Source organism: Pygoscelis adeliae, unplaced genomic scaffold, assembly GCF_000699105.1.
Source record: "Pygoscelis adeliae isolate BGI_AS28 unplaced genomic scaffold, ASM69910v1 Scaffold154, whole genome shotgun sequence".
NCBI classification, from domain to species: Eukaryota; Metazoa; Chordata; class Aves; order Sphenisciformes; family Spheniscidae; genus Pygoscelis; species Pygoscelis adeliae.
In genome coordinates, this window is record NW_008825113.1 from 1,089,686 (window position 1) to 1,117,423 (window position 27,738).

General features: G+C 41.9%; 2 protein-coding genes across 2 annotated transcripts in view; one reads left to right on the top strand and one right to left on the bottom strand.

The window, feature by feature from the left end:
• Positions 1-9,467, top strand: part of LOC103920317 (trifunctional purine biosynthetic protein adenosine-3-like) — a 25,210-nt gene extending 15,743 nt beyond the window's left edge. The window contains exons 14-22 of the mRNA XM_009328018.1: positions 802-1,000; positions 1,583-1,834; positions 2,127-2,279; positions 3,513-3,719; positions 4,754-4,897; positions 5,224-5,354; positions 7,261-7,402; positions 8,614-8,729; positions 9,201-9,467. Coding sequence (XP_009326293.1) covers positions 802-1,000; positions 1,583-1,834; positions 2,127-2,279; positions 3,513-3,719; positions 4,754-4,897; positions 5,224-5,354; positions 7,261-7,402; positions 8,614-8,729; positions 9,201-9,467 — 1,611 coding nt within the window. The remainder of the gene's footprint in view (positions 1-801; positions 1,001-1,582; positions 1,835-2,126; positions 2,280-3,512; positions 3,720-4,753; positions 4,898-5,223; positions 5,355-7,260; positions 7,403-8,613; positions 8,730-9,200) is intronic.
• A 2,511-nt stretch (positions 9,468-11,978) lies between these two features.
• The window catches only part of GART (phosphoribosylglycinamide formyltransferase, phosphoribosylglycinamide synthetase, phosphoribosylaminoimidazole synthetase), a 36,805-nt gene continuing 21,045 nt past the window's right edge, over positions 11,979-27,738 (bottom strand). The window contains exons 13-22 of the mRNA XM_009327949.1: positions 27,060-27,169; positions 26,256-26,454; positions 22,730-22,978; positions 22,205-22,357; positions 20,773-20,976; positions 20,317-20,448; positions 19,561-19,691; positions 17,836-17,977; positions 14,642-14,757; positions 11,979-13,425 (exon numbers count right to left, since the gene is read on the bottom strand). Coding sequence (XP_009326224.1) covers positions 13,243-13,425; positions 14,642-14,757; positions 17,836-17,977; positions 19,561-19,691; positions 20,317-20,448; positions 20,773-20,976; positions 22,205-22,357; positions 22,730-22,978; positions 26,256-26,454; positions 27,060-27,169 — 1,619 coding nt within the window. The 3' untranslated portion in view covers positions 11,979-13,242. The remainder of the gene's footprint in view (positions 13,426-14,641; positions 14,758-17,835; positions 17,978-19,560; positions 19,692-20,316; positions 20,449-20,772; positions 20,977-22,204; positions 22,358-22,729; positions 22,979-26,255; positions 26,455-27,059; positions 27,170-27,738) is intronic.

The window sequence follows — 27,738 nt, forward strand, 5'->3', positions numbered from 1 at the left end:
ACAAGCGGAACCGCTGTGGTGTATCCCTGACAGTGTAGAAACCTCTGCTTGTAATAAAGTAGTGTAAATCTTGCCACTTTATAGAAGCCATGATGTCTGAATCATTACTTGCAGGATGCAAACGCCTTTATAACTTTTTTAAATCCAAATAGCAGCCTTCTTGAGGGAAATATTATTGCTTTGTGAAAGACCTGCCTTTCAAGGGAGCCTACAGACCAGGCCCACGTTGTTGTCTGTGACATGAGATAGCTGAGATCAAGACTCCTTGGGGAGGGTGGGAGTGAAGAATATCATTCCCTGGGGACTTGGCGAAGAAGAAGAAAACTACTTAATAAATTGTTTCAGTTTTGCTGCATACCCCAGTGAAATTAGTAGGCAAAAGTAAAGCAGAACACACAGTGATGTTTGAGCAACCCGATCTTATTTTTGGAAATTGCTAGGATGTTCTGTAGGTTGAATATCCTGGGAATTTGTAACTGCTTTTAGACACCTCTTACTCTGGATTTGACATAATATTCCTAAAAGCAAGCAAACAACCAACCCAAAATGACAATTTCTGGGTAGCCGGAGCTAGAATTTGAATTAATGTTTCAAAAAACAAAATAGATTTTCTTTTTCTCTGAAAAAAAATGAGCTGTTTTCTCTTGATTTTAAACTAGATGATGTACCAGGTTATCTTCTGCGTGTATGTTCTATTGTGATTCTTTTCAGGGAAAAGAAGATTTCTGCTTACTTGACTGATTAATATCTGAGTTTCGCATATTTCTTGTCACCACTGCTGGTTCCCACCATGTTTTGCAGATCGCACAAGTGTGTAAGAGACATGACACCATAGGTCAGGACCTGGTTGCCATGTGTGTCAATGCCATCCTGGCTCAAGGAGCAGAGCCTCTCTTCTTCCTCAATTATTTTGCCTGTGGCAAACTTGATGTTGAAGTGACTGAAACAATCAAAGAAGGAATAGCTGAAGCTTGCAGCAATGCAGGATGCGCTTTTCTGGGTATGAACACTCCTCTCCTTTGAGATTTGAAGGTTCTGATGTTGAAACGATTGCTAGTGAAATAGACTTTGTAGGCAGAGGCAGTATGTGGCATTAGAACAGTTGGTTTCTGTTCGGTGGAAAAAACAGTAGAGCATTTGGGCTTAAACTCTTCCTTACCTCTAAAATGGGTCAGCACGGAGGGATAATTTTTACTATTCATGCATTTGGATCCTGATTCTTGCTTATTTATCCTTGTACAAAGGAGAGCAAAACTGGATGCCACACATTCTTGAAGTGTTAATATGTTTTCATTCCCTCTCTGATATTCAGTCATAGCAGGGAGGTGCCAGATAAGTAGCATGAAATGGAAAAAAAAAATTTCTTCTTTCATTAACTTCATGAAGCTTTGTTTTGTTGAAGTCTTGAGGTGAGGTAAGAAACAAAGAAGGATTTCAAAAATATATCTGAATGCACTGCTTAGGCTTCATGTCTCTGCAGCTATCCTGGATACGTTGCTTATTTTAGGAGATGCTATAGATTTAAAGTTAACAATAAAAAAATGTTTACAGCTAGTGCTGACTGCTTTCTCTCCCCTCTTAGGCAGGGAGATGGCTGAGGTGACTGGCATGTATTCTTCTGGAGAGTATGACCTGGCTGGCTTTGTGGTTGGTGCAGTGGAGCGAGGGCAGATGCTTCTGGGGCTGCAGAGAGCTGATGAGGAGGATGTGCTTATTGGACTGGCCTCTTCCGGGATTCATGGCCGTGGCTTTAGCATCGTAAGGAAGATTCTTTTAATGTCTTCCTTACACTACTCCTCACCAGCGCCTGGCAGTTGTGGTGACAAGACTCTAGGTACAATATCTTTCTTCTCAAAAACAAACCTGCAAATGAATTGTGTTCAGACATTTTCATAACTAGGTGCTGCCAAGGGTTATTTACTTCAGGATGGGTGAGGGTTAGTCAGTCTTTGGGACAGGTATGTGGGCTTGCGTCCACAGTTTTGGAAGAGTGGGCCAGCACTTTTTGCTACTTCCCAAGGTTGTCTGCCATGACGAGCAGAAGCGAACCTGTTCGGAGAAGCATTCCCACTAAACACCTAATGACCTTTTAAACAAATTGATTGAACTGACACTTTTGTTTGCAGGAGATATATTGCTGACCCCAGCAAAAATGTACAGTCCATCTTTGCTGCCTGTCCTTCGCTCAGGGCACGTGAAGGCTTTTGCCTTCACTGCTGAGGAGGGGTTGCTAGAAGGCATCTCCAGAATCCTGCCAGAACATGTCAGCGCTGCCCTAGGTAAATAACAAAGATGATGACTGTTTCTGTTTGACAAAATTTATATACATCACGGTCTTGACTTTTCAGCTTCAGTTATGACCCGAAGTCAATGCTTTTCCAAAGAGCCTACCAAAACCATTCCTATTTCAAGTAAGCATCAGCTGATGAGCACCACTCTCTCATTGGAGAAGGGAAATTTAAGGAGAGTTTGAAGGCAGCTCATCTGTAGGAGAAAAGGGATTTGAGAAGACTGTGTTCTGCAAAACACCTCTCCATGCTAAACATTTTGACCAAACAGTGAAGCTTGGTGAGAGAACTAATTTGCATGATGTGCTCCACAGTATGTGTGTGTACACACACACACACACACACACACACACACACACACACTCTTAATGCAATTTTATGGTAGGTGGTAGCTTCCTTGTAACAGATTAGCATTTGACATCTGTAAGTAAGGTAGAACTTTTTCTGTGTAAGCCAAAATTGGGCAAAGTATTCATAAGTTCAAAATATTAAAGAAAACCATATTCATGTGAGTCCAAAAATATTGTGGGGATGGGGAGGCGGGGAGGAAGGTGTCTGTATGTCTGTCTGTATTTCTGTAGAATGAAATTAGAAAGGAAAGAAACAAACCCAGCTTACTAATGTGGTGCCCAGCTTGCTTGCCAGTGCCTGGAACCACAGACAAGATAACAAGCCCAAGGGATTGTTAGTTTTCTAAAGTGAAGTTGAGATGGCAAGCCTGCACCATCAAACTTTCCAGAGACAGCCTAAGGCCATGCCTGTGTGAGTAGGGTCACTGTGGAAGCACATCCACGCTGCCCATCCATGTGTAGACTGCTCAGCCCTGTTCCAGTCTGCCTATCAACACACTTTTATACTAATTATTGATTCTTTGAAACAGAAAACCAGGACCTGCTTAAGTAGTCCAGAAAAGCCAGAAAGTGGTTTGTCCCATGGCTCCTTTATCTCTTATGGAAGAGATGTAACTCATCTGTAGCTTTGTCCTTCTGGCTGATGAGGGATGAATACATTTTAATTCGCCATCATTTCCTACATGTTCTCATTAGAAACCCTCGAGAAGACTTGGCTCGCACAAATTATGACTAGAAACCTGTAGCTAAGCAGCACCTATAAACTTGACTGGAAGCTGGGTCAGTGTCCTTGGACAGTGTTCTTAAAATAGCAAGAATTAGTCTCTATCAGCTCTTGTTGTGCTGACCACATACAAATTTCAATGATTTTCAGATGCTCTCAGTTGGAAGATTCCTGAAATCTTTTGCTGGCTTTACAAAGAGGGAAACCTCTCTGAGGAGGAGATGGCTCAGACATTTAATTGTGGGATCGGTGCAGTCTTGGTTGTGCAGAAGGACCTGGCTCAGCATGTTCTCAAGGACATACAGAGACATGAGGAAGCTTGGCTGATTGGGAAGGTTGTTGCCCCTTGTCACGCAGGTTAGCAGGTGTCCTAATGGGAAATGAAGACACTCACAAAAATTAAACAGAGTGTGGTTTGATTCAAAGTGTAACAGATTCATCTGTCTCACTTCAGAGGAGTTTTCGCTTTAGGATGCGCTATTTAATTTTTAAGTTGATACAGGGTAAGTTGTTTTAGAGTGTGATTCTGTGAAGCGCTGAGCATCTCCTGGGAGGTACCAGTTAGCCTCAGTTCTGTAGGCACTGAGGAGACTCCTTACTGCAAAGTTTGTGTAGTTCGTATCTGTTTTCTGTCATTTCACTAGGCTGGAGGCTACTTGACACCTTCACATCTAGATTTCATTATTAAATACAGTGAGAAGTGAATGACTTGTTTTCAGAGTGACAGTACTTGAATAGTGTCTTACCTAGGTACCTGCTTGAGACTCAAGTAAATCCCTCTGATGACTGTCTGCAAGGACTCAAACATTATTTAGTTGATTATATTTTATCACAATCGTGGTAATCAACCCCCCTCCTTTCCAACACCTTCCCAACTCACATGGATCCTGTGTAAAGACTGAGGATAGGCCACAACTGTGTACAGTCATAGGTGATGGTGAGTCTTCATTCGGGTATGTCCATTGCTTGACATACAGCAAGACACGAGCCAAAATCCCTCTGGAAGCCAAACAGCTTGGGGAGCAGTTTGGGCAGCCAAAATGCAACCTCAGCTCTGTCAAAATCATCTTTAGTTTAATTTTGCAACGTGGGAGAAAGAGGAAGACAGGTGTAAAAGATGGGGATAATCCTTGAAAAGATTATGTCATACCTAGGCCTTTGGAGACAATTCTGCAAGTGAGTAACATAAAAGAGATCGGCACAACTAGCATGAGTTGGTTTGTTCAAGTAATGTATGTTTTTGTAGTTCAGTTAGTGCTAGCATAAATTAATTGCCGATAGGTTTTTCTCTTAATTGAAACTTCTGATTAATAAACTATACAAAGTAAATTTAAATGGGAAAGTAAAATCTAAGGTATTTTACTTTTAACTTTTCCCTCACATACTTGGAGGAGGTTCCCGTATCAAAGTCAAGAATCTTCTTGAAGCTCTGCAGCTGAGCAGCCCCCAGCATCTGCTGAATAACGCTGTTGTTGAAAGTCAACACCAACCCAGAAAGAACAAAGTTAAAGTGGCTGTTCTCATCTCTGGAACAGGTGAGCTTTCACTTATCATCACACAGAGAAATGTCCTTACAAAGGAGAGGCTGAATTCAGCCCTGATACAAGTGCATCCACCTTGCCTTTTTTTCAGTGGAGTCTGTGGAGCCTTCTAAAACCAAGGTTGCATTTTGACTGGAAGTCAAGAGCTGTGTTGTACTGCTTAACAAATGAGCTTCATTAGTGCACGAATTCCTTAGTCCTCTTCTATTTGTGCAGTTGTTGAAAACAAGATTTTTGTTAGATAAATGGGACTGAGAGCCAATTCTCAGTCACATAGATGCTCACCTATTTCATGAATGTTTGCTCTCTCTTCATTTGAGGCACAAACCTTGCTGCGCTCATCAGTTATGCAAAAGAGCCAGGCAGTTATGCTCAAGTTGTCCTTGTCATCTCCAACAAGTCTGGTGTGGAAGAACTACGAAATGCAGCCCGGGCTGGAATTCCCACCAGGGTAAAGACACCCGTTTCCTTTCCTTTTTATCACCAGCTCACAGATACTGAATCTGTAGGTCTTTATGAAATGCTTGGTAAGCAGTCATGTTTCACTTTTCCTTAAAATTTTTACATGGATAAGGGGATGTAGCACAAAGCTGTCAAAGTTATCAGTAGAGGCAGAGCTGCAAGCTGTATGGACAGTGCTCATTGGAGGCTGTGAGTGTCTTTCCCATCTCTTCAGTGAATGCTACAGTCTAGAGTTAGGAAGGGACATAAAATTGCAAGTGCTTTGATTTGAGCCTGAGACTGTAGCCCACGCAGCTTCAAGCTTTAACTGAAATCAGTAAGGCTTCAGGCTCTGTGAAACACAGAATCATTTAGGTTGGAAAAGACCCTTAATACCATCGAGTCCAACCGTAAAGCTAACACTCCGAGTCCACCACTAAACCATGTCCCTAAGCACCACGTCTACACGTCTTTTAAATACCTCCAGGAATGGTGACTCAACCACTTCCCTGGGCAGCCTGCTCCAATGCTTGACAACACTTTTGGTGAAGAAATTTTTCCTCATGTCCAATCTAAACCTCCCCTGGCGCAACTTGAGGCTGTTTCCTCTCGTCCTATCGCTTGTTACTTGGGAGAAGAGACCGACACCCACCTCGCTACAGCCTCCTTTCAGGTAGTTGTAGAGAGTGATGAGGTCTCCCCTCAGCCTCCTTGTCTCCAGGCTAAACAACCCCAGTTCCCTCAGCTGCTCCTCATAAGACTTGTGCTCTAGACCCTTCATCAGCTTCGTTGCTCTTCTTTGGACGCGCTCCAGCATAAGAATGTTTTCTCCTTGGCTTATCCCTTCTTAGAAAGACCTTTGTCTCATGTGCTCAGTCACTTTCAGCAGCACCATACAAGTCTATTCTCCTACCTGTGGTCAGCAGAGTAGCACTGTGTTATGGAAACTTTCATTGGCTTGTTTCATAAAACAAAAATAATAGAGAAAGAGAGTAACGCCACGTCATCGTATTTGTCAAAGTATAGAACGTGGCTTTCGAAAACATTCAACAACTTGGGATTTCAAATGCAGCCCGCCAGGAACTCTTCCTTCTAACATTTAATGATTTTGAGCAGTTATATTTGTACAGTTATACACAGATGGGAATAAATACTGTTAGAGGGTCTCCATGCATTAAAAAGTCTTCAGCAAGCTTCCTCAACAGCTGAGTTGGATTGATGTTACTTTTTTCCTGGCAGTATAAAGACTCATCTCTGGGAAAAAAAATTATGTCAAAATTAATTAACATTTTGATAGGCAAGAGCATGACAGCTTTGTTAGCCCCTTATTTGAATGTCTTCACGAACAGAGTCAGGAATCAACACTTACCTTGGGAGCTGGAGCTGAGAGGTGGAGTAGAAATAGAACAAGACTTGGCTCCTCCCCTTACACAGAATGTCTGGCCAGTTTGTTCTCTTTTTAGGTAAGTTCATGATTTTCAGTAAGCAACTGTAGACTAACTGGTGGTGATGTTGTCGATGAGTCGTTACTGTTTTTACTTTAGTCTTTGGCTAGACATTCTGGAGTAAGAGGTTAGTACCTTCTGATATGTTCCCCCTTATTTCCCTCTACACCACATTACCCACATTTCTCTTTTCTCAGTTGGCTTCTCTTTGTGCAGATTTTCTACACATCCTAGAAAGTATCCTGTGTGAAACAGCCAGTGTTAACTAGCAAGTGATTGGGGTGTTCCCAGGAATGTTTGTATGAATGCGAAACTCACAAATATCCTGAATAATACACAAACTTATAACTTTTAAATCCTCAGATGTCCTGGAATGAATCCATTTTGCTTTCTCTTTGTTCCCAAGTAGCTGCTCCCATTCACACAAAGTTATTTCCTTGATATGGCTTTTGATCTGTTTTAATGTTTTAGGTGATTGATCATAAGTTATATGGGAGTCGCTCTGAATTTGACAGCACGATTGACCGAGTTCTTGAAGAATTCGCTGTTGAATTAATATGCCTTTCAGGATTTATGAGAATTTTGTCCAGTCCTTTTCTCAGAAAATGGAAAGGTAAGAAGTTGTAACCGTAAAAGAGAAATTAAAATATGGATGCTTGATCTCACCAGAATGACACAGTCATAGTTCTTCGTCTTTTGGTTAAATCTCCCACAGCCTTGCTGACACTGAGGATTGAATGTAAATCGGTGGGGCTGCCCTATGCTTCCGTTCATTCCGGCCAGTGGGACTGTGCTGAGATTCTGACTGTGCGTTGGCAGAGAAACGCCTTGTGCTGGCATAATGAGTAACAAAGGGGCAAAATCAGGGTCACGGAGTTGGTCTGTCTGCCTTCTTGCTGGGAGGGAGAAACGCCTGCGGAGCAGGCAGGAGTTTGGTTCTGTCTGCAGTAGGGGACAGGTAGCATAACTGTGTCATTTTTCAAGGAGCTGTGCTGGGGAGTTGTGCTGAACTTACTCTTTGCAGCCATTACTTGGAAAAAAAATGGGAGGGAGACTGATTTCTCAATGCCTCTCCCTCCTGTGCTGCCTCGAGGGCTGCACAGCATAGCAGTACTCCCTACTGTGTGCTGGAAATATAGCCATTGCAGACCCCCGAGTGATTGTGGCTCTGCTGTGGGGCAGAGCTTTCTTTAGACGCTCGCCCCCTCCAGGCCAGTGGAGGGGGGAGCGCCCACTCCTCTTTCCTCTCGGCTCTGGGTGCCAAGTGCCAGCTCCTGAGGCCTGGCTCAGAAGTTACTATGTGGATTGCACTGGGACAGGCTCCTTTGGGAATGATGTTTCCTATGAAAATCACTTCCATCTGTGCAGTCGCTCTGCATCAAGCTGCAGTGTGAAGTCCACTTCCAAGCCCCTCATCTGCAGCATGAGGGCTGGTCACCTGGGAGGGGAGAGACTGACTCCGTCAGTCCAGCCACAGGCGCAAAAGCAAATGAGGCCCTTGGCCTTAACTGAAACACGCTTGCCTGGCTACTGCCAAAGCCTGCGCACCGTCTCCTGTGTTCCTGGAAGAGCAGTATTTCCTCAGATCAGAGTAGTGCTTCCTCACGTTTCCTTAGAGATTGTAAAACCATGTATATACTTTGCTTTTTAACCTAAATCTGAACATGCCCCGTTACGTTCTGACTGCAGTTGAGACCATTTAAACTCCTGAGTGGTGCTCAATGCTGTTCTTTTGAACTGATGATCACATCTCACTTTTATTTTTAAAGGAAATTCAGTTCGAATTGATGGGTTTTTTTTTCCTCCTCTCACACTGATGCCCAGGGAAAATTTTGAACGCTTCCCCGTCACTTTTCCCACCAATCAAAGATGGAAATGCCCATCAGCAAGCCCTGCAAAGTGGATTCAAAGTCACAGGCTGCACTGTGCATTTTGTCCTGGTAAGTGCCCTCTTGCCTAACTCTGAGTAAGTTATGAAAAGGAATTTGCTTTTTTCTTTTCTTTCTGAAGGCAGAAACAGGAAGAGGTAACAGGAATGTGTGGAAATCTTGGGATTGTTACCAGTAAAAACAGGAAGATGTGGGGGTTACATTGCATTTGTGGTTTCTTGAGGTCCTGTCTTCTTCCTTCATGTTATGTATTTTTCTTCAGTTTCTCCTACCCTCAGCAAACTGCCCTCTGAATCTTCTAGTCCATGTCTCTCTCCCCGCTGTACCCCCTAATGTAATGTAGGTATCCCTAAAGGAGGTCGTAAAGCCTCCCCAGATGTACTTTCAGCCTCCGGCACACAACTACAGATGTGCTCGCCGAGATCTCTCATGAGACTTTCTCTGCCCCGTCCACATTGTCCATAACCTTCCTGAGACTGTTAACCAGCCTCTTCTGAAAGACTGTCAATATCCCCATTTTAGGAGGAATCTAGTCCGAAAGCAGTGATCCACCAGGAGCCAGTATCTGTGAAGGCAGACGACACGGAGGAGACACTGTCAGAAAGGGTTAAAGAAGCCGAGTGCCGGGCTTTTCCCATCGCCCTGCAGCTGGTGGCCAGTGGAGCAGTGCAGTTAGGAGCCGATGGTAAAACCTACTGGAAACAAGAGAGCCAAAGTCTCTGTCTTCAAGAGGAGACAGGCACGTCCTCTCTCGTGGCTCTGGAGCCTCAAGAAAACGATGCGGTGTAGCCAGGTTAACGAGCGGCTTGCTCTCTGCTCATCTTTCCCTCCTCCCTCCTCCTCCCTGCCCTTGATGTGCTTCTCTTTGACTGCAGGCATATCAGCGTCACAGGTTTCCATTCGGAGCTGTGATCCTTTTCCCTTAGCTTGCAGCTTTAGTTACACTCCTTTCGCAAAATCGGCGGTGGCAGCCAAGCTATCATTTCAGATTTTAAATTTCTTTGGTCTGTTTTTTCATCTGTAAAGGAGATACTGTGTTACAAATCAAAGAGGGGCTTAAGCTGTGAAAATGGTCTAGTGCTTCAGAGGGACATTAATTCTTCTGAGGGATCAATTTTTGTTGGCTGCATCGTGTTGCAGAGCCCCAGGAGCTTCACAAAGCAACCACAAACACGAACCATGCTGCTGCAAGAGGGTGACCAGCTACCGTTGGGTGGAAGAGGCCAGACATGTCGGGGCAGATCAGAAGGAGAGGAGGGCATGTAAACGTGCACCAGTGTGGGAGCCAGAGTCTAGTGAGCTGCCAAGCAGGCGATCCAAAGGCCAAAAAGGCAAGGAACCTTTAGAAGGCAAAACAAAATGAAACAAACTCCCCTTCACAGATTATTTGTCAATACCATGTAATAGCGCCTACCGAACGTACATCTAGACACTTTCCCCGGCTCCTTGAAAGGGAGCGGCGCATAGACATTGCCCGAATTTCATATTAAAACATTTGGATCTTGAGGGATGAAAATTTGATTAGAGGGACTAGAAACACCAGATTTCAGGCATTTTTCTTCCTTCATCCTTGAAATCAGCAGAACAAGACATCCTCAGCTTAACTTGCAGTAGCAGGAAAATATCAGTTTTCTTTGTTGACTGAATGATTGGCTTGGTCCAGAGTGTTGCTGCTGTTAAATAAAACCTTTTTCTGGGGGAGCTTATTTTATATCTGCCAGAATAATGACTTGCATGCAAGTAACAAATCAGAGGAAGAAAGCTAGCTAAGAAGCTACTTGAACAAACTAGAAAAGAAGTAGCCGGAGCTGGATTTTCCAGAAGAGGGATCACTAGTGGCCGTGAAAAAAAATGTATTCTTGTTTTGGTATTACCTGTACTGTACTAGTAAGGGACATACTGTATATCTCACTCTTGGCTGTATCAGGCTGTTTGAGAGCACGTGTCAGCTCCGGTTAAAAAGTCTAAATTTTTCCTTTTTTTTTTAATGTGTGGCTAGTGGTGTTTCAGTAGTTAGGGAGGGGAGAAAAAAATCAGTTCCCTCCTGTAAGCGCTGCCAGTTACGTACAGAAATCTGTATTTGTCTCTTGCACTCCAACGACTGGAGCAAGGAACGTGCATTTTTCGTGATCTGGGAGAACTAGGAAGAACTGTAACAAGGCAAGATTAACAGATGTTTGGTATATATAGATAATGTTTATGACAAACACATTGCTTAGTTTGCTTTCGGTCTGTTGTAACTGTGTAGTAACTTCACGTCTTGTATTGTTTGAATTGCGTAGCATGCATGACTGAATGTTCCAGCCCTAACAAATAAAATGTTATAAGAGACTAGGGTGCTAGTTATTGTGCTCCGATAGGTCTCCAGACTATCACCATGGTATCGAACAACTCTCTAATTGTGTTCCTGGCATCCCTCTGAGACTGGGTGCGGTGATAGGCTATTAACCTATTTATTCTTTTTTACAGATTGGTAATGGAAGCAAAGCCGTCTAAGATCCAGTTCACAATGAAATTTCTTTTTATGCATTTGTAGAAATGCAGATAGGTGCTTAAATGCCATTTGTCGTCAGCCTTAGACGGCAAAATACCCGAGTCTTGCTCAAGACGTCTGTGATGGAACGGGGTGTTGGATTTGGGGCTCCTAGGTCTTCTGCTATTGGCCTTCCTGGCAGCGATCAAACTGCTTTTGTCAGTAATGTTGTATTTATTAACTGTACAGGTAGCGATTTCACCCCTAGTAATCTTACTTCTTCTAATGTGCGAGTTAATTTAAGTACAGTTTCTTTTGACTTGTAAAAGGTTTGCTGTGTCACGGCTAAGGCACTGAACTTGTGCAGACCGAACCCCTGCCAGAGCTGGATGCTCCCCGCATCTTTTACATTCCCACCGAGACAGGCTGGATTTCAAGCCTTGGCGAGCAGTTTGCCTGCGGGGGAGGACAGGTTTGTACAGAAAAGTGCTGGGCTGAAGACTTAGCTTTTATTCTTTGCCCTTTACAAGCAAATTAAATTTGACCATGTCATTTTCCTCTGTATTTGCTTGAGCTTCATCCTCGGTGACAAATGATGACAGGAATATTTTCTCTACAAGTTTCTTCATCACGGACCATCTGGCCACTGAAACAGTCAGGTCGCCACACTCCACGAATCATTACTAACTGAGGCAGGATCGCACACGTCTGTAACCTCACAAACTGATTTACAGTTGCTGTACTGTAGACGAAGTTAGATTCCGTTTCACAAACTCCTCCTCCAGCTTATACCCCTAGTAAAGGAATTCCAAGGAAAGATTTTGATATTTAATTTTTCAACTTTATTAGACTTTACTTCAAGTCCAAATTGCGATTACGTCAACACGGAAGTACCATAAGGACATCGGTGCACAGAATACAAATCAGCTTTCTCTGTATTAAAGGGGAGCTCTAAAACATACATAGTCGGCTTCAGTCAGGTGCTTCTGGTTTGTATGGGGGAAAATTGATTATTTTACTAAATACATCAAAATGTTCTCACAGCTATGCTAAAACATTAAAAGAAAACCAAGTGCTTTTTCACACGGGTTCAGCTGTGCAAAAAACCTTACCGTTTTCAGAATGCTAACATTTACTGGGTTTCCATCAGTATTATTCCAGGTGGAAATACTGTTCCAAGAATAAAGGCACTTAACTTCAGCAGAATTTCTGAAGAATGTCTCACAAGCCAAGACCACATTTTGTATCTAGTCCTAACTCCCTTTCTACTCGTTCAAAAAAAAACCCCAAACAACAAACCAAACCCAACCCAACTCTTTTGGCTCTGAACAAATCTCTGAGGGGAACTCATTTGTGGATTCACATGGGATGCTTGAAGGCAAATGGTCAGCAGATATTTAATTCTGTTTAGCATCTGATTGCTAGCAGGTCCAATATTTGAAATTATGGGATATGTCCAGAGAATCTGGGCCAGACAAGATCTACCAACATTAAAACAGAAACTATATGGAAAAAAATCCATTTCGTTATCTGCAGGAATAGTTAGTGTTCCGGGAGGCCAGTTTTTCTTGTTTTGGCTAGAGATTTTTATGAGTAAAGTTTTTTGCCTTTAGCTGTCTCTTCCATTGAACTAGTTCCAGTACTTTCCTCGCAAACACTTCACAGCACATGACAGGAGAATCCCCTGTTACAGGCTGTATGGTCTGTTGGAGAGTAATACTGATGTTCTTAAGTAAACCTCAGAGATGCTCAGATCGCTCTGTAACCAACTGAATGTTTTTTGTTTGTTAAGAAAGTGATTGAGAACCAAAATGTTGGCCAAGGAAGTGGTTACAATTAGGAAGCGTGTAACAGAGCCATTGCTGAAACTACTGAGAACAGCCCCCTGCCTCGATACTCCCATTTCTGGCTTTCTCTGGATTCTACTTCGAATCTTTGACCATTTGAGTGAGAACATGACATGGTAAACTCTGTGTTGAAAACACTTTGTAAAGAGAATACAGTGTGCGTGTTATTAGGCTGTGACCTCTGGTTTGACCAGTTAAGGCACCCCAGCTGTCCCATCTCAGGACCTTCACAGACATGCTGCTCCTACTTCCAGTAGATCTTGCCGGCTTCCCCCACCTGTACGGCCCCGCTGGCGACAAGCTGCAGGGCAGCTGGGAAGGCTCGGTGCTCGGCCTCCTTCACCCTTTCGGACAGGGTCTCCTCTGTGTCACCAATCTTAACTGGAACAGCCTCTTGGAAAATGATTGCTCCAGCGTCAACTTCCTCCTGTAAAAGCAATAGCCGGAAAGTCTGCACGGCTGAAAGAGGAGAGAGAAGGAGGCCCAGCTGTACGACAATGAACGCAATCCAGTTGCCTCGGGGATCTGTTTATCATGACGTTACTACAGGAAACATGAATTTGGGCTAATGTGAGGAGCGCAGAAAAGATGCTGGCACAAACGCTGGCCTGTGAGGAACTAACAGAAGCGTAGGGTTCAAAGTAAAAGAGGAGGCAGGCAGAACACCAGTGAGTAACGTTTCTGCTACAGAAAACAACAAAAGCCATGTTAACTAGGAACATGATAGGCTAAGTTGGACAAAATGATGACATTTCAATTCAGAAGAGTGAATTAGCCAAGCCTTGGCACAGAGGGGGACTGGAGGACCCAGCAGATCTTTCTTTTGCATGTTAATGAGGCAGATCCCTGCTGTTTAGTTATTGTTTCTCAGTACATTGCCACACAGAGAAGAAACCCTAACTCATATAACGGGGAAAGGAATGCAGTTTTTCCTTCTATCTGGAAAAATCGTTTTTGTCTCTTTTTCCAAGAGAAAGCAAAAATCATGAGAACAGATTTCAGGAGCAGTGGAAAGGGGGAGGATCATCTGAAGAATGCAGTAGAGGAGGGGAGACTACTTACTGATAACCCTGAGAACTGAACAAGATGGAAAAAATGCTCCCTGAACTGATAAAAATGTGCCTCTTCCAAGTTGAGAGATCTCTGGCTTTTGTTTTCTTATTTTTTGACTTACATAAATGCCAAGTTTCTCCTCTGTTCCCACAAACATTGGATTACTTCTTAACAAATTTAAGCTTCTGGTGCCATTTCCGGTGTTGCTTTTTTTTCTTGAAAGCGACAAATAAAGAAGGTTGTATGATAAAATGTAAGAAGCTGGTGCTGGGTAGTAATAAAGATCTTGGGCTAGCCGAGGCCTTATATGAACTAGTACCCCCACCGCAACCGGTGGAAGGCAGCAGTGGGATGCTTAGGGAAGAAGTTACCTTAGGTAAAGCTCAAACTCCTGTACAGACTATTCGTTTCCAGTTCCTTCTCCAGGGACAGCAAACTAAAGCACTGTATTGTCTAATAATGTTATGAATGAACAAAGGAGAAAAGGTAATCAAACATGACGGTGTAAGGGTGTTCCAAGCAAGTTCTGAGGTGAAAATCTTAAGACTAATGAATTACAGAGTTAAAGGGAGGGAGAAGGAAGTACTTACAGCTACAAAGTGTACAGTACAGCCTGTGACTCGGACTCCAGCTTGTAACACCAATTTGTGGGCATTTGCTCCCTTAAAAGAAGGCAGTAGAGATGGGTGGATGTTCAGTATTTTTCCTGGAAAATTATAAGTGAGGTCATTGTCTTTTAGCATTCAGCCTTACCAATACCATAACCAACAGAGGAACAAAATACATTTGTGAAAAAGATTTTTCACGACTTTTGCATACGCTTGTTTTTCGATGATACTGACAGATGACCAGCCCAAAGCATTTCAGAATGTCTCGCTGTTTCAGAAAAATGAAAGACAGCAATCAGTTACGATTAATTGCATGGCTAAAGCATATTTCTCCAGTGACTGATAATGATTAATTTTTTGATGTAGCTGTCCTTTCCCTCAGCATCTTGTTCTTCTTTTCTTTGATCACAAGCACAATCCTCTTTCTTACAAACTCAGCACCCGGAATAAGCTCGGTGCAGTTTCAAATGATGTAACAGACCCCCCGTGACAAGGCAAAAATTCTTCAGCCTGGACTTTTCCTCCACACCTGTTTTGGCTTAATAAAAGGCAACAGCTGCTCATATAGGAGCCCTTCTCTCTGCCCTTCCGAAAAGCACCTGTCTACCACTACTACTTTCCGTGCGGAAAGTTGGCCGGGGATCCTGAAATTCATAATGTAACCTCTAATGCTCAACCAGGTGCGACCGTGGTTATAACCCTGGGAAGCCCGTACCTTACGTTCCTCTTAAAAGAGAAAGCATACACCTGAGTTCCTACCTAGCTGCAAAGTAAGGGAGAGTGGCTGCCTGCGACCTCAGGGTCTCACTGCTACAGCAATGTGATGGTTAAACCATGAGAAAACCTTCTTTCTTCTGGCAGACTTCCCCTGCCTGCTCCTAATATGTCTGTGACAACTCCTCCTGCCCGTTCCGGACCAGAGTAAAGTCAAAAGGTGCTTGACAGCCCTAGATTTTCTCTTGCATTCAGTACAAACCCTTACAGGACAAAAAAAAGTGGCCATCGATACTATTTTTATCACAGTATGCTACGCCCACGCCGTCTCTGCATGCCTCCTGTTTAGGAAGACAGAATGTCATCAGGATTCATTGAACACCACCTAAATGCCAAGCAGTGAGACTGAGCTGACATACGCTGGCAGAGGCAGCAGTGTACCGAAATAGAGGCTTATGATTTTGTAATGTGAAGTGAAAGGCCATTTCTGGCAGCACGATATGAAACCTGCACTCTCACCACAATAACTCATGCAGATATTGCCCTAGAAGCAAATGTATTGACTGATCTTTAGCAAGATCTCAGATGTGTTTTGTATCTCAAAAATACCCCTTTTTAAGCATCAGCATCTCCCTGCTTGCTGCTTGAGCAAAAAAGTACTGGGGACAGTGAGCTGAAAACAACACTCTGCACTTCTGTCTGAGATTCCCCAGTTTCTCATTACAGTACCGTCAGAAACTGCTCTAAAGGAAAGTGGTTTTCTGTTTGCTTGGTTTTGTTTTGGTTTCTTTTTAATCTGTCCTTTATGTTAACATTCAAAATTAACATTTCAGGGTCACTAAACAAGATAGTTTCACAACTGACTTCACACTGTACGTCCTTGTGACTACAGGAGAAAGGAAAAGTAACAGCTTTTTAAGAGAGCAGCAACAAGAATTGATTGCTCCTAGGCTAGTCAGTGCATGACTGGGTGAGAGTTTTACAGTAGGCTCCTGTTAGGTGGCACAGATCCCTGAGCTGAACTGAATGTTTGAGCTCACATCTAAGACCTAAGTGACGGATGCTCTTGGTCAGAGCTCAGGTAGGTATGTTTTCAAGCTCAATTCAGCTCTGGACATTTAGAAACATGAATTAAGCAGTGCAGCCATCCTGTACTGAAGAGAGTCTCTTCTTTTGCTTTCAGGCCCGTCATATGTGTAACACAAGTCCTGCACTGTGCAGGGCGATCATCAGCGCTGGAAGTGCTCTGTCCCTAAATCAGAGGAAACTAAGCTCGTCCTTTATTTGCACAAGATCTCTGCACTAAAGAAAGTTCTTTTCCATCTTCTACACAGGCACTCTACTCAAAACACATCTCTCGTAGTGAGGGATCCCTCTCTCCTAACTACAGCTGTCTACAGCACAGACATTTACATCTTCATCTTCTGGACTCCATAACGAATGGAGAGAAACAAAAACAATTCATCTGACTTACTTCAGTTGGCAGCTTTAGCATAAAATGAATTGCCTCCTAGGAATGCCTGTTTTGCTCCATTGATTTTAAAGAGAGGTTTGAAAAGTCGTTCAGGTGTAAAAGGTCTGTGTCATAGACACACCCAGGGTAACACAAAAGTCACCATGTGAACAATAAAGGCCGCCCGGAGAGCTGCAATGTATAGGCTGACCAGCCTGTTACTGGTATGAGCAAGAACTAGTTTAAGTAACCGTGACTGAACCCAAAGCAGAGCAAACAGCGAGAAGAGCAGCTGCCTCTGTGTGATTCAGGACCCCCTAAAAGAAACAGAAAGAGATAAGAAGAGGAATGTAACAGCTGGGGGAGGGAGAACAACCACCGAAGTAGGCAGAAGTGTTACCAGCCTCTAACAAAGACCTGGAAAAATTGTAAAAGATGACCAGAATTGAGACACTGTGAAGACTTTGGACAATCAAGAGCTGAATCTCCCTGTGAAATACGCCAGCCTTGGATTCAGACAGCTCCTGGGATGTCCGACCAGAAGACTGGCAAGATCTTGTTAATAGGAACTGCGTATCGCTGCCTAGTTTTGCAGTTTTACACGCAGCCAAAGCAGCTCATCTGTTAGGGGAAGGAATTCTCAGTGGCTGGGTGCTCACCTCTCCCCAACCAACACTTACTGCTCAGGTAACAATTTGCCCTGCACCTCATGTTTGCAGGGGTCTAAAGTTTTCACAGCCTTATTTTTAAATATTTTCTAATAAAGCAACGACCACAAGATCTGCATTTGTTCTTGGCTTCCTTAAAGCTCTGTGGAAATGAGAGAGGGAAGGGGAAAAATACTGCCTTTCTCTTTCTCATCCTTTTCCTTACAAGATGGGAAGAGTCTAGTTTCCTGCAAACCCAGAATTAATATGGTCCCTTTTCTATATTTTTCCCATTTTCTTTTTCCTGAAGCTAAGCTACAAAATTCCTTTTTTTTTTAAAATGCATACGCTACTGTGCTTACCTTCCCATTTTTTGACAAAAGGACCCGACAGTATTCGCATAAATCCAGCCAGACAGATCAGTTCAACTGAGAATTCTTCAAGGACTTTGTCAACTGCACTGTCAAATTCAGTGCGACTTTCATACAATTTATGGTCAATAACCTGTGATAATCCAAAAGACGAAGAAATATGGACATGGTGTTAATTTAATCTAAATGCCTTAAGAGCACAACGAAACGGTACCCTGGAGTAATAAACAAAAACCAAGTAAATCTCCACGTGTAGTTCAAATTGGGTGCACATACACAGCAAGAAGAGCCGTTCATAAACGCGTGCAGCTAACAGACAAACATGCAGTCTTTATTCCTATTCACACAGAGCAATCATCAGAATAAATAAGCTTTTTATTTTATTAGGCTCACAGCTGCAGGTACCAGCATTTGGACACAATTTAACAACCTACAAATGTAGGTCATTTGGATAACCTAAAGTCTTAGAATGACTTCACTCAGTTTAAGGCCTCTGATAGTTTGAAGCAGTTGAGCCTTGCCGAAAATTATATCGCAAAACCTTGAAGGAAAGGCTAATCACAAGCTGATAAAGCAGCCCCTACTGCAAAAGGTCAGTGTAACTGAGTTAAGTATTCTCCATCCAGGACATATCCCCTGATTTAAACAGGAAGAAGGCAGTGCCATGTAACTTAAAACATCCACAGCCTTTTAAATAAAAATACCTGTTAATCCCTACCAGATTTACCACGGTGGCACATTTAAATATCACAAAGTAGTTTTGAAAAACCAGAACTGGTTAGCTGAAAAGGTGGCAGGGGCACTAGAAATAGAGCCCTGCTCAACACCGGGCTGAACTCTGCTATGAACTACCAGGTAATAACTGGCAAGGCATGTACTCCTCAGCGTCTCTGTTTCACCCCTCACTCTCCATCTCAACCACTAAGACCATCATCTCCCCAAGGCTGTATTTTTTTTCCTCGTTATGTGTTTGTTCTTCACCCACATACCATGGACATATTTTACTTGTGATCTTTGTATACTCCCAAGTAAGAGACAGCAGCGCTAACAGTCAGATCCTGCTACTACTCAAGTTAATAGCAAAGCTTGCACTGGGCCCAAATCTTCCGTACATCTGTAGTTATCAGTGAAAAGTGACTGTAAAATGCTCATGTGTCAGAATGTGCATTTCACATCTGTCATGCAAATGGCTGCACAAAGGGCAAAGCAATGCAGCACGGCATCCAGCGACGCTAAGGGAAACACAGTTTGCTTTGAATGAATCCTGGAGAGCCTGAAACGATGTCCAGGGAGATAGTGGAAGGTCCCACTGAGTTTGACCTCTCTATTTCATTCAAATGAACTACCGTGTCTGTTTAGCATGTAATTTTAAAATTAAATTTAGATAAAATAGCTTTAGTGCAAATGCACTGCAGTTGAATAAATGGCAAAGTTTCAGCCGTAACTGTCAAAGTTTTGTGCTGGTTTATTACAATGACTGTTCCCAAAACCCTCAGGATTGCTAGCAACATCTCTGAAAAGGAGAAAAGAGAGTGTTTTGCTTCCCAAGTTAGGTAGTTTGCCCAAGGGCACAAGTTCATGACAGACCAAGAAATAAAAGCTAAAGGCTTCCTGTCAAACCATCTCCTACCATAGTAAAACTCATCGTCTCACAGTACCTTCCTGCTGTAGTCGGAGCTAATGATGGCTAATTTTAAAAAGATGAGAAACACTTACCCTTGTAGGAATACCAGCTCTCTCAGCTTTCCTTAACCCCTCCACACCAGCTTTGTTAGAAACAACAATAACTATTTGTGCGAAACTGGTGGGCTTCTTTGTGCTGTTTATGAGGGCTTCCAGGTTTGTGCCTATGAGTGAAAAAATAATTAATGAATATCAGGTCGTTCCTGGAGAATAAATATAGTTAACAGCTAGAAGAGGTTTTAAATAAGCAGCAATATGGGTGAGACCCAATCCAAAACACATTGATGCCAATAGTAATCCTTTTTTCACTGATTTTACTAGGAACTGAATTTGACAGCTGGAGGCTACAGGGCTTTTACTAGCAATTAAATTTGTAAACTGTAATTTTTGGAATTGGAATGATGGTCTACTTCTTAGCAAATGAGAATACTGGAAACCCTGGGAGCGCCTATATGGCAAGAAGAAATTCCGATCGATTTGTGAAATAATGCTGCTGACCCTATAGTGCAATGCAGGGGTTGCTTGAACCTAGAGACATGCAGAAATTTGTAGATAAAATGAACACAGATGCAATTCATAGTCAGTTTGCAGCAGAGGTTAAAGATCATTCTGTTTGCGATTGAAACTAATCCAAGGGCAAAATCTATTCTGCCTGTTACTGAAAGCCTGCTAGAAGCCTATCAGAGCTTCCATGGAGAATTGCAAGGACTTGAAGAGATTTTGAATCTGAGCTGAAGTTCCTTTTTCAATAGCCTGTTTTACACTGTAGTAAAGAATATAAACTCTCACCTGTTCCAGAGATAAGGACAGCAACTTTCACTTTGTTTAACTGGATTTTGCCTTGGATATGGCTGTGCACAGACAGTGACCTATTTGCTTGCAAGGCTCGAAGCATATTATGGACTTTAACATGGGCAGAGCCTGAACACGTACAAGAAAAAAACCCAAAAACAACACCACGTAAATATAGGGAGAAACAGAGAGAGGAGAATAGTACACATGAAAAGAGATTAGTGGCACTGTTTACTTCTCATTATTTATTTATAGTTCTGGTGACATCTGACATTGCTAAGCATATGTTCTATGAACTAAGACTGAAGTCGTGAGGACCAGCATTTTAATGCCCTGTGCAAAAAAGCCATGGAGGTGTCAATTAAGAGATTTTCAGCTAACCTCCATGGAGACTCACCAGCTAAGGAATCTAGATCTGCATTTTTTTGGAAAGGAAAATAAAAATCTAGTAACCTTTTTGTAGGGAGACAACTTTCCCGATCAGCCAGGCTGCCTCGTGTCTCTGTATGTCCTTGAGGACCTGCTGAGCCAGCTCCTTCTGAACTACCAAGACAGCACCGATACCGCAATTAAATGTCCGAGTCATTTCCTCCTCAGAGAGGTTCCCTTCTTTATGGAGCCAGCAAAAGATTTCAGGAATCTTCCAGGTAAGAGCATCTGACGAGAATTGAAAATACAAATGAAGAGTGGCAATCACTACCAGTGGACAAATACTAAAATTACTACAGCATTAAGAGGCAAGATCTGGACGGAAAGCACGAAGTCCCACAACAGCATTAGCATGAATGAAATCAGCTTCCATGCACGGAAACAGGATGTTTTTTCCTTCCTTACTGAACAAGACTGGGAGTAGGAAGAAGTGTCACTCTGGGAGGAAATTAATCATATTGCTCCACTGCAATCTGTTAATCAGTAATTCAAAACGGGCTCTGAGGCAGTCTTTGGAAAATCCTCTTCCTGAAGGTGACAACTCTGCTTCCAGAGAAACTATCGCACCAGAACGATAGCCTTAAAAACTGTCACAGAAGTCTCACACTGCCCCCAATTCCAACAAGGTAAGGATGATTTACAGCAACACGAGAAATGCTTCTGGACAAGCCACTGTAAAGGAACGCCAAAGACAGTAGGTTTCTTTCTCATCATGTTATATTTAAAATGGTATTAACCCAAGGGCATTAACCCCATTTATATATGCTAGTGTCCACTGTGGACTACTGCTTAAGTGACAAGAGAAAGAATTATTTACATGCAGTTCTGGAGTGCAAAACTCAGTATTAGTTCCCTTATTTTATTCTACAACCCAGTGAACACTGCACTGGGTGTTAGGTGTTACTTCCCTATAGTAAGTCATTTACCTTTCCATACTACACTTTCTCCATAAGTGAAATACTACTTCTAGCATACCTGATGAGATTGTGGTGAGGATTAATTAAGGTATGTCGAATAGCATGAGATGTACTTGACCTAGTAACCGTATCTGAATGCTAATCAAAGACTTCATGAGTGTCACTTAATTAGCAATAATTTTGGAGGTTATTGCAAACGGTGACAGCTCACTTTGGGTTGCTTTTAAAGTTGTTTTATTTTTGCAAATATGGATAGAGTTTCCTAAAAAATCCAACCCCCAACACCATCAGGGGAAGTGAACTCAGCGAGCAGCAGTCTTAAGACTACAAAGTGTTTTGACTGGCTCTGTTTTAGGCACAAGGAGAAATTCAGCAACAATGAAGAAAAAGGTAAACTTATTTCTAGACAGGCAAGTCTAGATCTTCCCGTGCAAGTCAGTTGACATGGCCCCATGTACACAGCCATGGCCCCATGTACACAGCTTCCCCCAATCCATATAAACATGCGGATATTTCTACAGCTTTTCTTTTTATCTCACCTAAAACGACACCAAAGGACTCTGGGAGAACTCTGGGGATGTTTTCCAGCAAGCCCCCTCCAGTGATGTGGGCATAGGCTTTCACATGGCCCGAGCGAAGGACAGGCAACAGAGTCTTACTGTAGATCTTAGTTGGGGTTAACAAGAGATCTCCTGTAGATGAAAGAGGATGAAAGAAAACCACTTACAGCACAGAAAGAAATATTAATCAATATAAAATTGAGGAAATCTGAAAATATTAATTTGCCGGATACTAATGAGCATTGTACTACAGAGAAAACCACAATGTTCTACCCTTTTTAGCATACAATTAGTTATTTATCCCCCTCCCTTCATTTCTTTCCTGCACATGTGATTCAGAGGAAAAAAGAAGACAAGAACAAGTTCAAGAACGGAATAATTTTTTTAGTGCCTTAGAAAAGTTCCAAAAGCAAAAGCTTTTGTCCCACAGACAAAACAATTGTGTGACCTTCGCCTGTTCAGAAGTTCAAGTTACAATGCAAGAAACTGCATTACAAGTGGTACCTAATGTCTGATCACCAGAGGCGCCAACTGGAGAAGAGAAATCGAACGATGACTTTTCCACAATCTTCCTTACAAGGCTGTACCCATTGCTGTGAACCCCAGAAGAGGCTACACCGATAACCACGTCTCCATCAGCAATTCTCTCCAGCTGGGGCAGCATCTGCCCTCGCTCCACTGCACCGACAGCAAAGCCAGCCAGGTCGTACTCTCCGGGTGGATACATACCTGGCATTTCAGCAGTTTCTCCTCCTGTGGGAACCAAAAAAAGAGAAAGGGGGTGCTGGAAAACCGTTGGGACCAGTAGGCGTGTAGTTTTTCAAAGTTCTAAACTCATAAGGCATTAACAGACTAGGGTTTTTAGTTAGATAAACGAACATTAAAAAGAATTAAAAACACGTTTGTCACAGGCCCTTCAATTGAACAAGCAATAAAAAACTGGGAAAGAACATTCCCTCCATCCCTCTGACAACCAGTATCAAATTGCTGTGCATTCACATTTTAAAATCAAAGCATATATTTAGTGCTTCATATTTCCAAATTTCTGCCAAGTTTAATATTCACCATGAAAAACCTACAAGATACAAGAGAGACAAGAAATTCATACAGGCACATGAAAGGAACGACATAGCTATTAGTCTCACTTGCCTTCATAAAGTTTTTGTATATAGCACTATCCCGCCTGCCACTCCTGCCCACATCCTGGCCATCATTATCACGCCAACTCTGAACATCTAAGGTTTACAGACTCTTTTCAGAGAACGCCTCAAAAAGAGGGCCTTTCCTACCCATCCGTGCAGATGAACTGTTGTCTAGGCTATTATCTTACATCCTGATTATTAGAACATCCTCTTGTTTTGTCCTGAAAACCATGTTTTATCTGGCTGACCTCATTCAGAGTGCAGCCTGAAAAGGTGGTTTTCCCAGCTTGGACGGAAATGCACAGCACTGCTCAGACAGCATTCTCTCTCTCTCTACATACCATAGTGGCTCCCCTACTGCCTTCCAGGTATAAGCTGATGGTGTTCGCCGTTAAAGACCTGTGTTCTGCCTGCCACGCTCTCATTCAGTCTAGAGAGGGGAACTTGCTGTGTTTGGTACATAAAATGAGCATTTACTGCTCGCTCCAAAGTTTTCCAAACAGGCATCTTCACAATATCCCCTCATACCGGGGAGAAACTCTCCCCAGCTATCCTCACAGCCATCTCCTTGTTCTCCGTCAAACCCCTCTGCTGGTCATGACGGCTACAAGAGGACAACTGGACAACGATTAAGTTGCCATTATATTATGACCTCTGCCCAACATGCTGACAGTACCGTCTTGTTTCTCTTTTGCACTCACCAGGTTTCATTCAATACAAAATTCTTCTATTTCCAGGAAGTGTCCCTGAAGGGGCTCCAAATTTACCTGACTGATGGTGGAAGCTGCTCTTGCGCTCAGTGCTTGACACTGGTCGGTACCAGATTCTCTGGAAGCTTTTCCAGGTTTCTACATTACTTTGCTACAATCAACTTTAAAATCAAAGTTCATTTGCTTAGATACATTAGTTTAAATCTGTACTTAATAATGTTTGTGCAAAAGCAAGCACGTAGATAAGCCCTTCAGTACCTCACTATCAAGTGGTGTGATGAGCTTAAGGTGGTTGAGCTGAATATTCAGCTGTTGCAGAAATGCAAGGTAGGAATTTAGGAACACACTTCAAACGAGACTTTTATGAGGTGATACTATACAAAGACAGGTATACATGCTATGTGAATGCACAGTGAAACGATTGTGTGAAGTTGGAGCCCAAACTGAAATTTACTTTGATGATCCAGGCTACAGAAAAGCATTTCCTCCTTAGGTTCAGAGTTACTACATCATCTCTGTCCCTTCTTTTCTTAGAGTGCCAGAAATTTGGGGAAGAAATCATGGTGTTATTTATGAGTTTGGACTTATTTTTATATTAGCACAAAAAGATATTTACTAACCCATTTACAGTTTTGAGAAATTATTCTCTGGTAATTAATTTACAACATCCAAAGCCCTTTGTAGTTTTAAGTCTTCCAACTGGAAATAAAATCTTGACATTTCAGTAAGTAATTTCATTGCAAGATTTCACATAACATGTACTTATGCTGAAGTATGAATGGTCTGATTATATTTGATAAACTAAGAGAACACCTTAAGACAAATATAAAGCTGACTAACAGTTCATGCAGAAAAAAAATAAACCGGAACATCAATAGTCTCTTGTTCAAAGCTTGTAAACTACCTCAAAATGACATGCTCCGACTTAGAGAAGACTTTTGTCACTAACTTTCTTGAAGAATTGGAAAAAAGGAAAGAGCTACAGTATTACCAATTATAAAGTGGTACCTGAAGTGACACACGTGAACTGTTATTTTTAGTCTCAAATTAAAGATCTTTTTTGAAAAATCATGGTAATTCTCTATGTCCGCTTTTATAAAAAAAGAAAGAAAAATGAAAACTATGTGAGAAAACTGAACTTTCTGGCTTTCATTGCTTTAAAATTTAACCCTGTGTTGTACTCCTGTTATAAACTAAAGACTTATACAAAAGAATGCATTTTTCACTGACCTAGAAATATTTTTATTGAGTCGAACAGCTTTAAAGCTGTATTTTTTAAGATTCAAGAAGTGAAATATTGTATCATTTTTGTGGCTAACTGGATTACTGTATACCAGAATACAGACATAATTTGTTAGCAAAATGTATTATGTACTTGTATTACAGGGCTGAAAAGGAAAATGTTTAAATTTGAGTTTTAACATCTTAGAACATGCAGATCTTGGTGAAATAAATCTTCAGCAAGTCTTCAGTAGACAAATGGTTTTGCTATTAGTTTTGTAACTAACGAAACCCGGTTTCTTTTATGTTTCTGTCTTGTGGTTAACTTCTGTCTTAAGTAGTGAGTTCCAGCTGAAGCTTTTGTTGCATTCATAAGGACATTCTCCGGCTTTCTAGTTTTATGAAGCTTGTGGGAACACAATAGCTGTGAGATCTCTACCTTTCCTGTCAAATTTAGTTAAAATCAGCCAACAGGTTCAAAGGATAATATGTACGCACGCGGGGACGTGTGCACGCACAGTAACACATATAAATCTTGTTTCTAGAGGAAAACTTGAGGATTTCCTTTAGGATGAGGGATAAAAATAAACAAACAAAAAATAAAATAAAATAAAAACCTATTTGGCATGTTTTAAAATTTACCTGAAAAATACAAAGAATTAAAATACATGAACTGTTAGTTTTCTAGGTAGCTGTTACAGTTACAAAGTTAAATGAAAAGATACAAATATGAAAATTTATATGCAACTTCCTGAGCTAATGGCAACATTTGTACAGTACTGTCTCCTTCCAGTGGGTAGAGAAGATTACGTTCTCTGAAGGCAAAGACATGTAAAGCTTTGTTTTTTTTTCACTCCTCTCAGGTTCTTCAATAGAGTAGGAAAACAAACACATTAAAACCAATTATAAAAAGATTGCATAAGATTTTTCATATCCTTCAAAGAAGAGCGTTCATACCCAAAAGAGCACATCCTGCCTTTTTGCAAGCTTCAGCTATTCCTGCAATGACACCCTGAGCCACTGCAACGTCAAGTTTGCCACAGGCAAAATAGTCAAGGAAGAAGAGGGGCTCCGCTCCTTGAGCCAAGATGTCGTTGACACACATAGCAACCAGGTCCTGACCTATGGTGTCATGTCTCTTACACACTTGTGCAATCTGCAAAACACAGCGAGAGAACCACCTTGGTTAGCTCTGAGAAACTGAAACGCAAGCAGAGAGTCTGCAATGGGAGAAGGGGATCAAAATCACGCTGTTCCTCTTAGCTGCTTTTTGAGGAGCAGCTTCAGTTATTATCACCTTTGTGAGCCTCTCCTATCGTTTTATTTTAGGAATTGTTATTTTCTTAATTGGCAAGTACAAAAGGCACTTTACGGAAGGAGACTGAACTGGAAAGGGTTTCATTGCAGCTTGCGTAAACACAATAGCAACCGTGTAATTAAATGTTTTTCCCCATGAGTAATCTTTTTGAGGGTGGAGATTCTACCTTTCTACCTTAATGAAATGGAGTCCCTGAGTACTTAGTATTAAAAATGAGTTATTTTAAGCATCATTTCAAGTATGGCTATTTACATGCCAGAAGTTAAACGAATATGTAATTCTTTTGCCTGAAGGAGGGCAATTTCATTTTTCATTCCCTTTTTAGAAATACAAATAGGTATTTTTAAAAGACAACTGATATTTTCTGTTAAAATATTAATGATGTGATTAAGCATTTTCCCTTCTGTGCTATTTTCCTTCCTTTACATGTATTTTCACATTACCTTGAGTTTTGTGCCAACACCATCAGTTCCAGAGACCAAGATAGGATCTTCATAACCAGCTGCTTTCAAATCAAAGAGGCCAGCAAAGCCTCCGAGTTCCGCATTGCAGCCTGCCAGCCAGAAAACAGGAAAAAATAGTAAACTTCTACTTTCATAGGTTTCTCCAGGATCTCCAACACAAATTCTCTCCGGTATCTGCCAACATGACTTTGCTTTGTCACCAGGAAACTTTTCTCTGGCTTCCAGAGCCTCTTCACAGAGGCACGGGAGCTCCTAATCCTCTTAAGTTTGCTTTGTCTTATTTCTTCCTTATTACCTAAGGCTAAAAATCCAAAACGTTGTGATTGAACATTCAATAATTACTGTGACTTATATATTTCCCCCTTGCACTTAGTATTTTTCTGAAAAACAGAAAAGGAATTGTGGTAACAGATTGAAGCCCACTGCTTTCTGGGAAAAGATGATAACTAGGCATTTTCCAACTGAAATTCCTCATCGCTTTATTAATACTGCTACTTGGGGTATATTGTCCTGGTTTTGGCTGGGAGGGAGTTAATTTTCTTCCCAGTAGCTGGTACAGTGCTGTGTTTTGGATTTAGGATGAGAATAATGTTGATAATAACACACCCATGTTTTAGTTGTTGCTGAGCAGTGCTTACACTAGTCAAGACCTTTCCAG